Here is a 10,196-nt window from a genome sequence, read left to right on the forward strand (position 1 = left end):
TAAGTAAAAAGGCAATGTATAGCCCAAAGACTACCAAGTGTCTGAACTAAAAATAAATCTTGGTTCAAATTATTTCCTTTAGTTCTTAAAAGCTGCCACTCTTACCTGAATTTTTGGTTCCTGACGTGTCTCATTTATTCTGGAAAAAAGCCATAAATGTGACAAATATGCCATTTTTATTTGGATACTTTCTGATGGAAAACTACACATTCAACAGCTTTACTCTGCAGCTGGAGGGATTAAAGGTCTCAGAGGTTTCCAAATATCCAATCTTTTTCTTTTTCCTTTTCCTTTTCTCCTACATACTTATTATGACATCCAATATCGGAATCGTACTCCTGGTTTTCATCGACCAAAATCTTCATCATCATCTATCATGAGCCCCCGTTTGCTTTCAGATATTCTGCTGCCTCCATCTGAGCGCCTCACCAGTTATCATGAGTGTCTTATTCAGGCTTTTACCACACATATGTATGTCACCACTTCCCACACTGTGCTTATGATTATGGCTTTTGACAGATATGTGGCCATCTGTAACCCTCTGCGATATGCTTTCATAATGACCAACAAAATGATGATCGAGCTGACGGTTCTGGCCTGGGGAGTGGCCTTCGTTTTGGTCGGGGTTCTGCTCGGACTGACCATATGGCTAAGTTGATGCAGGACCATGATCACAAACCCTTTTTGTGACCCTCATTGTTTAAGCTGTCCTGTGACAGTGTGGTCATTAACAATGTCTATGGGCTCACCTTCACTGTGATCCTGTTCACAGGTTCTGTACAATAGTGCTGACCTATACTCAGATTACGGTGGACTGTGTGACCAGCAAGAATAAGTCTTTGAACAGTAAAGCCTTAACCCTTTAAGACCTACCATAGAACCAAGTCCGCCAGAGCTTATAGTATATTTTTACATGCTGTGGAGCCATTTTTGGGAGCATTTCAAGTTGCTATACATCAATACAACCATTATAGCCCAAATTGTAATAATATGTCTGCATTAAGTGCATAGTACTTACATAAATTGCAAAAAAGTGCAATAAACTACAAAAAAATTGAAAATTGTTTTTGTTTTTTAACATATATTTCTAGTTAGAGAAATTTAAGAGGCTTATCCCTCAAAACTGTAAATACAAAAAAGTTGCACAAAATAGTTCCCCACCACAAGAAATTTATTTTAAGTGTCTTCATAGTTTTCTTTTTGAAATACGCCAATTTTTATATATTGCAGGAAAAACGAAAATAAATATTAAAATGCAAATTTGCAAAAATAACAGCATATGCATCAAAATAAACTATTTCCAGCAGTGCAATATGAGTCCTCAGCATCCCAGAAATGACACAGAAAGTCATAAAGTCAAACATAACTTTTAAAAACACCAGTATAGGCTCATAAGGCCCTGATGGTAAAAAAAACTACATTTCCGCAAAATGACGTCACTTCCGGTTTCGGGCAGGTAACAAACAGCTGATCGATTGGCAAAGCGTGTTTCTGGAATATTATGTTTTTGTTGCTGCAAGTGGTTTTATGCAGTTTTTGGAAAGCTATATGTGGAAGGAAACTGTGACCGAGGACAAGCTGATGGCATCAGATGTAAGTACAACTCCTCCGGTTTCATATGCAAAAAAAATTATTGTGCTAGCTCACGTGGTTGCAGAGCTACCAGGATTTAAAAATAGTTGCGCAAAACGGAGCGTGCTGCTCTGACCGGCTTTAAAGGGTTAACCCTTTAGAGCCGATCGGAGCGGGAACGCTCTGTTTTGCGTAACTATTTTTAAATCCCGGTAGCTCTGCAACCACGTGAGCTAGCGCAATAATTTTTTTTGCATATGAAACCGGAGGAGTTGTACTTACATCTTATGCCATTAGCTTGTCCTCGGTCACGGTTTCCTTCCACATAAAGCTTTGCAAAAACTGCATAAAAAGCTCTTGCAGGAACAAAAACATAATATTCCAGAAACACGCTTTACCGATCTGATCAGCTGTTCAAAACACTTCCTACGTTGGAATAGACGTCAGCGTGAACTTTTGGATTTCCGCCATTACCTGCCCGAAACCGGAAGTGACGTCATTTTCGCGGAAATGTAGTCTTTTTTGCGATCAGGGCCTCAGGGCCTATACTCGTCTTTTTAAAAGTTATCTTTGACTTTATGACTTTCTGTGTCGTTTCTGGGATGCTGAGGACTCATATTGCACTGCTGGAAATAGTTTATTTTGATGCATATGCTGCTTTTTTGCAAATTTGCAGTATAATATTTATTTTCGTTTTTCCTGCAGTGTATAAAAATTGGTGTATTTCAAAAATAAAACTATGAAGACACTCAAAATAAATTTCCTGTGGTGGGAAACTATTTTGTGCAACTTTTTTGTAATTACAGTTTTGAGGGATAAGACTCTTAAATTTCTCTAACTACAAATATATGTTAAAAAAGCAAAAACGATTTTCAATTTTTTTGTAGTTTATTGCACTTTTTTGCAATTTATGTAATTACTATGTACTTAATGAATACATATTATTAAAATCTGGGCTATAATGGTTGTATTGATGTATAGCAACTTGAAATGCTCCCAAAAATGGCTCCACAGCATGTAAAAATATAATATAAGCTCTGGCGGACTTGGTTCTATGGTAGGTCTTAAAGGGTTAAAGACCTGCAGCACCTACCTCTTTGTCTGCATGATTATGTTATTTACTGGGATTCCCTTTATTACTCTGCATCGCTTCCTCGTTATACTCAGTTGTATCTCTTTTGACTGGTGTGCAGCCAAAAGAGATACAACAATTCCTGTCAAAGCTGTTGCACTTTAGAAAGATTTTGCCATCTAAATAAATATTTAAGTAAGAAGAAATATGCTTATTTAAATATAATTATAGTTCACATCCACCAGGTGACCATACCTCGAGATTAGAATTAGGTTGTATTTCAGTCACATGCATGCATCAGTTGTCATGCAGCCTGGTGGATATTAAAAGATGAAAAGGTGCCTAATGTAAGAACACCTGAAAACTGTTCCACTGATAAAGAAGTGAGTGTGATAAAATTGCAAAACATACACACAAATGTAGCATCCATCTGAGATTAACTGCAGGATTTTTATTTAGGGTTATCCCTTGCAGTACAATGCCAAATAACCAAAAATCGTGCACTGATGGTTACTAGTCTCTCCACAGAGCACACTAATGTATGAACATCACAGAGAAATAAGAGAGGGCTCTCTAGTATAAGAGCCAGAATGTGCCAGCTTTTAAAAGGAGTGTTATATCAATTTGTCTAAAAGCTTTTTCAATGATAATTTTTAGAAAATAATTTTAGTCACAAAAGATCCTGGAAACATTCTACAAAACAGGTTTATGTGATCAGAATAAAAATAGCAGTTGTACTATCATGGTTAACAATCCCAATAACATTCATTAGGAAAACCAAACTACCCATAAACACATGAGTGATGGTTGGTAAAATTTTTATTTACAATAATACATGAAAAAAATACATTTCTTTAACTTAAAGATGATGAAATGTGTCTGTTCGCCTTCTTCTTCTTTCCTGTCATAAATCTCCTGTTACGATGGTGGTTGTTCACATTAAACATCTGAAACTCATATGGAAACATACATTTTAAAGGCGACCCACCCGAACCCATTGGGAAGATTTCCCTCCAATAGTGAATCTACATTGATCTTCACTAAAAACCTTTGAGTATAGAAATGGCTGTACTTTCTAATGCAATACTTTTGGTGAACTCTTTTAATTAAGACTGAACATCTGAGCTTTCAGAGGCAAAAACCATATATCAATAAGGATATGTGTCACATATAAAACACATCGTTCAGTGCATCATCGTCTTAACAGATCTGTCTTGGGAGGAAGTTGCTTAGCAACAGCTGACCTGCCAACATGTGAAGTTGCAGCTGATGACTACTGATGAAACACATAAAAGCGTCTGGGACTTTCTTCATGTTTGGGCATGGACGGTGGTTTATGGGAGGGTGGGAGAAATATGGATGTCTGCTGTCTCCTGCTTTTGTTCGAGTAGCTCTGAACTTTAGAAACCAAACTATCAGAGCAACGCTTTCAAAATGTCTTTCTTGATAATGCAGATGTGGAAAGAGACCAGTTTAAGAGTCTGGTAATCTTTATTCAACTTTTAAATGTGACAAATATGATCGCCTCTGTTGTCTGATGCTGGATAAATTGCTGTTGATTGTCTGTGCATTGCTGCTGTCGTGTTTGTCGTTAATACTACAGGATGTACAGGATAAACTAGGACTTACTACTGGATATTCACAGTAAAATATGGACAACCAGAGCTTAAATGCAGATATCCTGATCCTGGGGGGCTTAAAGGTCACCCCGAAGTTCTCTATTGCTGCCTTTATCTCCCTCCTCCTCGTGTACATTTTCATCATGGTGGCTAACATTGGCTTGGTGGTGTTGATCTTTATGGAAAGGAGCCTGCACCAGCCAATGTACTTGCTGTTCTGCAACATGAGTGTAAATGAAGTGTTTGGGTCCACCATAGTGGTTCCTCATATACTCAGAGATCTTTATGTGTCTGACTCGGAGCGATACATTCATTACATCGTCTGTGTCGTTCAGGCCTTCTGTGTTAATCTCTATGGAGGCGTGTGTCACACTATACTCATGACCATGACTTTTGATCGATACATGGCCATTTGCAACCCGCTGCGCTACACCATCATAATGACCAACTGGATGGTGGTAAAGCTGTCGGTGGCAGCGTGGGCGGTGGTGTTTGTCATGGTGTCGATCCTCCTCAGTCTCACGATCCGCCTTTCACGCTGCAGGAGATTCATAGACAACGTGCACTGCGACAACGCCTCCCTTTTCAAACTCTCCTGTGAGGATGTCGTCATCAACCACGTGTTTGGCCTGAGCTACAGCGTGCTCCTGCTGGGCTCCTCCATTGGCAGCGTGACTCTCACCTACATTAAAATTGCCACTGTGTGTTTGCGGAGCAAAACCAAGACAATAAATAGCAAGGCTCTGCAGACCTGTGCCACCCACCTCACTCTGTACATCATCTTAATGTTCTCAGCCTTCATCATCATCATCCTGCACCGTTTCCCTCATCTTTCCGACCACAGGAAGATGGTGAGCACTGTGGGTGAAGTAGCCCTGCCGGCGCTCAATGCTGTCATCTATGGGCTGCAGATTAAAGAGATTAGGCAGAAGATTGTGGCCTTGTTTCAGAGGAAAGGGCATTTACAATGATACGGGAGCAAAACATGTACAGAATGTGTCTTCAGTGATGTGTACATAGTTTTTAATTACATCAGTGAAATTATGGACATATAGCTGTACTCACAGCAGCGAACACCAGTTAAAACACTTTGAGGTCTAAATCATCAACAACATTAATGTGTGATTGTGAGAACAGTTTACAAAAGCCAAATATTACATATTTTCATATTAAAGAATGATTCGTGTAACCAGAGGATGCCATAATCACCTACATTACCTAATATTGACCTGTGTTGTGAATAAAAAAAGAACTACTGTGCTTCTTTTCCTTTCCTTTTTTTTAACCAAAAATTCCCTTAAAGTTTTTTGAGCATAGGGTTCACATCCACACCACTTTCAATGTATCACTGAAGCTATTTCTTCTCTGAAAAATGGTTGGTTGTAGGACAAGCCTTACTCAAGGCAAATACACATGGAGACACAACCAGGGCTTAGGTGTCTAGGCAAGAAAGTTGAGTGCAAGAGGAAACACATCAATGCTCAACCTTTCACGAACCAAGAGGAGCATCAGTATCCATCAGCATTTTAGAATAGAATAGAATTCAACTTTATTGTCATTGCACATGTCACAGGTACAGGGCAACGAAATGCAGTTTGCATCCATCCAGAAGTGCTTTAGTGATATAGATATATTACAATATATATTAGCAATAATATAGATATGTGAGTATATTACAGAAATGGGTCTATTATGTTATAATGTACACGGTATGAGGTATGTTGTGAATATTCTATAACTATAAGTATGTACAGGCTGTAGTGAGTACAAGCTATGAACAGGATATAAATATGAAAACTATACAGAATGAAATAAATAACTTTACAGAATCTGAGATATACAGCTATACAGAAATGGGAACTATGCAAGTTGTAAACAGTTGTAGGGTTAAAGATTATCGAATGTACAGAATGATTATTTACACAGAGCTATACAGTAGTGCAGTTAAGATAAGTGAGGGTGTAGATAGTTTCTACAGAGGCTATATAAAGTGCTGGTGGTTGTGAGTGGTGGTTCAGTCCATGTTATTATTGTGTGTTTGAGGGTACAGTTGTCCATTGTGGGTGTGTGTATGTTCAGTCCATGTGTTAACGTGGGTCAGATGTCAGGAGGCAGAGTTCAGGAGTCTGACAGCTGTGGGGAAGAAGCTGTTCCGGTACCTGGTGGTCTTAGTCCGGAGGCTCCTGTAGCGCCTCCCAGAGGGCAGGAGGGTGAAGAGTCCATGGGTGATTGGGGTCTTTGATGATTTTCCCAGCCCTTTTCAGACACCGCTTCCTGTAGATGTCTTTTATGGCAGGAAGTGGTGCTCCGGCGATGCGCTGGGCAGTTTTCACGACCCTCTGCAATGCCTTCCGGTCCGAGGCAGAGCAGTTCCCGTACCAGACTGTTATACAGTTGGTCAGGATGCTCTCCATGGTGCAGGGATAGAAGTTCACCAGGATGTCTGAGGACAGGTGGTTCTTCCTCAGAGTCCTCAAGAAGAAGTGGCGCTGGTGAGCCTTCTTGACCAGCTTGGAGCAGTTGGTCATCCAGGTGAGATCCTCGGAGATGTGGACTCCCATTTTTCAGAGAGGGGGACAAGCCGAGGACCAGCCCCTCAACCCCAGACCTGGGCCCGCTGAAACGTTCTCCATTTGAAACAATGCAGTATCAGGGATTGTAACATCTAGTCCTTTTATTGAATCAGAATGACTCAACAAATCAATATACTGCATGCCAACTCATGTATCTGGACACTTAATGGCAGGAAATGGACATGGCATCTTTGCAGGAAAGCAAAATTACAGAAACCTTCAAATAATGTAAAGATAATGTATAAGTAGATCAATTCTTGAATGTCTCATGGTTGCTAAATTGTGACCAAAAATATTTTGCAAATCTTATTTTTAACAGTCACACTAGAGAAAGATGCATGCTCAAATATTTATGAGGTCAAAATATCCTTATGCTTAATCCTAGAAATTTGTTTTTCTCCTTTTTTGCCTCTTAAGAATTACTTTCCCAGTGTTTTAAAATCTGAGGACAAAAGAATTAAATATCAAGTATCACACCCTTTTTCATCAGAGCGGGTCTTTTTAAGTTAAGCCCCAACGCCCCCGATACCGGGGGCAAAGGGGCTCACGAGTTACGTAATCCTCCATGCCGTCACGCCTTTAATGCAAATATCAACATGTATAGTATCCACTGCATGTGGACCAGAAACTCCGGGAAGAACAAGCTGGATTTCGCAGTGGCCAATCATACATAGAACAGATTTTCATCTTGCGTACCATCATCGAACAGAGTTTAATGCCTCTCAATTACTTTTGTCGATTTCACAAAGGCATTGATAGTGTCCATTTAGATTCCCTCTGGAATATTGCCCGGTCATATGGCATCCCTGAGCAGTTTGTCAAAATATTCCAAACTCTCTACCTCCAGTTCCAGTTGCTGCATCTGCACGGAAGACGGCTATACGGATTTCTTCACCATCAAGACCGGTGTGAGGCAAGGGTGTATCCTCTCTCCTCTCTTCCTGTTCCTTCTTGTCATCGACTTTGTTATGTGGAGTGCCATGGACCAAGATGGCTTTGGGATACCCTGGCAACCACCAACACGCCTGAAGGACCTCGACTTTGCAGACGACATCCCTTTGTTGGCCGATGTCCAGAAAAACATGACTGCTATGACATCATGCTTGGAGCAAGAGGCAGCCAAGGTGGGCTTACGGATCAGTAGAAACAAGACCAAGGTCATGAGGATAGGTTACATGATGACACAGGAACCCATTACGGTAGGACTGCAGGCACTCGAGGATATGAATCACGGTCTACCCCAAAAGATCGATCTGGCGATGAAGATTCGCCTGCTCAACTCCATCGTTATACCTACTGCGATCTACGCTTGTAAGACGTGGAAAATATCAGCCAGAATCACCAAAAGACTCAATGTGGCCCAGCAGTGATGGCTAAAACGAATCCTGGAGGTCTCCTACCACAACCACGTCACCAACAAAGAAGTACACCGTCGAACTGCCACACGTCCCCTCCAGGACATTGTGACTGAGCGGCGTGTACTCTTTGGAGGTCATGTTCTACGTCACCCCCCACATTGACTGCCTAAGCTCGCCATCACATGTAACCCACCCCATGGAAGATGCAAACCAGGCTGCCCCCATACAACATGGCGGAGGACCTTCATCGATGACTTACGTGCCATAGACATTGCATAGGATGAGGCCAAAGCAGCCGCAGCTGATCGAGTATGCTGGCGGACACTTGCCGCCCAATGTGGAAAATGGCGCAGGAGGACCTAAGTCTAAGTCCTAAGACCTAAATATGGTGTCCCACAATTGAACAGGCCTGTGCAACACCTTAACATTCATGGATTAACAGTGCTGTAAGTTTTTGCTGTTTCATTTTAGAATCATAAATCTTAGCACAGATGATGTTTATATGTTGAAGACTAAATTTCTGAATTAAAATGTGAGCCAAAGCATATTTTCAAAAAGGTTATATGCTAAAAAATAAATGAATAACTACTATTCTACTTACTTTTTCTGTGTTCTAGCTTCAGTAACTTTGACACAATAAGATCTGCTGCAATATTTACACCTGTGAAGAAATCTCAAAAGTGTTAACTTTATTTTGAAACCAAGATTGTTTATATAACCCAGTGTTTCTTTAGTTATTTGATATTGTGTGATATTCAGTATATATGTATATCGCTATATTGGGTGTTCTGTTATAAAATGTTCTGCAATGACTTTTTGTTTTTTTTAATTGCCATTGATTTGCAGCTGCTTTACGACAGTCGACTGGGGTAGTACACTCTAGCGGGAGGGGCTATGAACTCACATGGCTTGTAGCTGTGCCAGAGAGCAACTAAGATGAGCTAGTGGGGAATGTTTACATCTGCAGTAGCCTTAAAAGACTATTGTTCGTTCTCCTGCCAGGTGAAAATTTGTATGTATATACTCACTTCTGGCGCCCCCCGTGTGTGACAGTCTGTTACAGCAGCTCTGCTCATTCTGAGTTTCAGTCTTTCTCATTTTTATAACTAAAGTATTAGCAATTAGACTCTGCAATCATGTTCTACCGTTTTGTGCTAGTTTTAGTCGTTTTTCTCTGTTTTTTTCCACTTTTTTCACCTGTGTTTGGGGACCCAGCACATGGATCCTTTGTTTACAGTAGGGATCAGCCGTTAGCACTGTGTCCCGCAGCGATACTGCGGGCAGATAGACTTGACATTCCCAGCGAGCTGAGGAAGAAAAGACGGGGGTGTGGTGCTGGGAGGGAGCGCCGTCATCTGAGAAGGAGACATTATACACCATGTAGCATCATGATGCTAACAGAGTCCTGGCTAACACCGCTGACTCCGGACACAAGTGTGACGCTACCTGGGATTCCAGCTGCTCTGGGTGGACAGGACGAGAGAGAGCGGTAAGAGGAAAGGCAGGGGACTGGCAGTGTTTGTTGATGACAGATGGTGTAATCCTGGGCACATCACTGTGAAAGAACAACTCTGCCACAGAGACATCGAGCTGTTAGCCATTAGCATGCGTCCGTACTACATCCCCAGGGAATTCTCACATGTTATTGCGATAACAGCGTATGTTCCCCCTTCGGCCAACGCGGATGCAGCCTGTGACTCTTTCCACTCTGTTGTCATCTCAGAGAGCCCTTCTTTTAATATCAGGGGACTTTAATCATGTCTCACTGAACTCCACGCTGCCCACCTTCACCCAGTACGTGGCATGCCCAACCAGAGACAATAAAACACTGGACTTACTGTATGCCAATGCTGAAGAGGCATACAGTTCATTACCTCTACCTCTCCTGGGCAGATCTGATCACAACCTGGTGTACCTTGTCCCTGTGTATGAGCCCTTAGTGCAGAGGGAGCCACACACAGTGCAGAGATGGTCGGAGGAGAGCGAGGAGGCTCTTAAGGAC

General features: G+C 41.4%; 1 protein-coding gene and 1 pseudogene across 1 annotated transcript; both read left to right on the forward strand.

The window, feature by feature from the left end:
• The first annotated feature begins 194 nt into the window (after nt 1-194).
• On the forward strand, nt 195-2,809 carry LOC147320261 (olfactory receptor 5AC2-like; annotated as a pseudogene).
• A 1,486-nt stretch (nt 2,810-4,295) lies between these two features.
• Nucleotides 4,296-5,234, forward strand: LOC147320262 (olfactory receptor 4E1-like). The gene has a single exon (XM_086307422.1). The coding sequence runs from the start codon at nt 4,296-4,298 to the stop codon at nt 5,232-5,234; it is 939 nt and encodes a 312-aa protein (XP_086163548.1).
• Nucleotides 5,235-10,196: the final 4,962 nt, after the last annotated feature.

Source organism: Aulonocara sp. 'chitande type north' Nkhata Bay, linkage group LG10, assembly GCF_057382095.1.
Source record: "Aulonocara sp. 'chitande type north' Nkhata Bay isolate Kocher_YH1m ecotype deep benthic linkage group LG10, A_spYH_male_GT1.1, whole genome shotgun sequence".
NCBI classification, from domain to species: domain Eukaryota; kingdom Metazoa; phylum Chordata; class Actinopteri; order Cichliformes; family Cichlidae; genus Aulonocara; species Aulonocara sp. 'chitande type north' Nkhata Bay.

Excerpts from the sequence above, each read along its gene's own strand:
- LOC147320262 (XM_086307422.1), top strand. The coding sequence starts at position 4,296 with ATGGACAACCAGAGCTTAAATGCAGATATCCTGATCCTGGGGGGCTTA.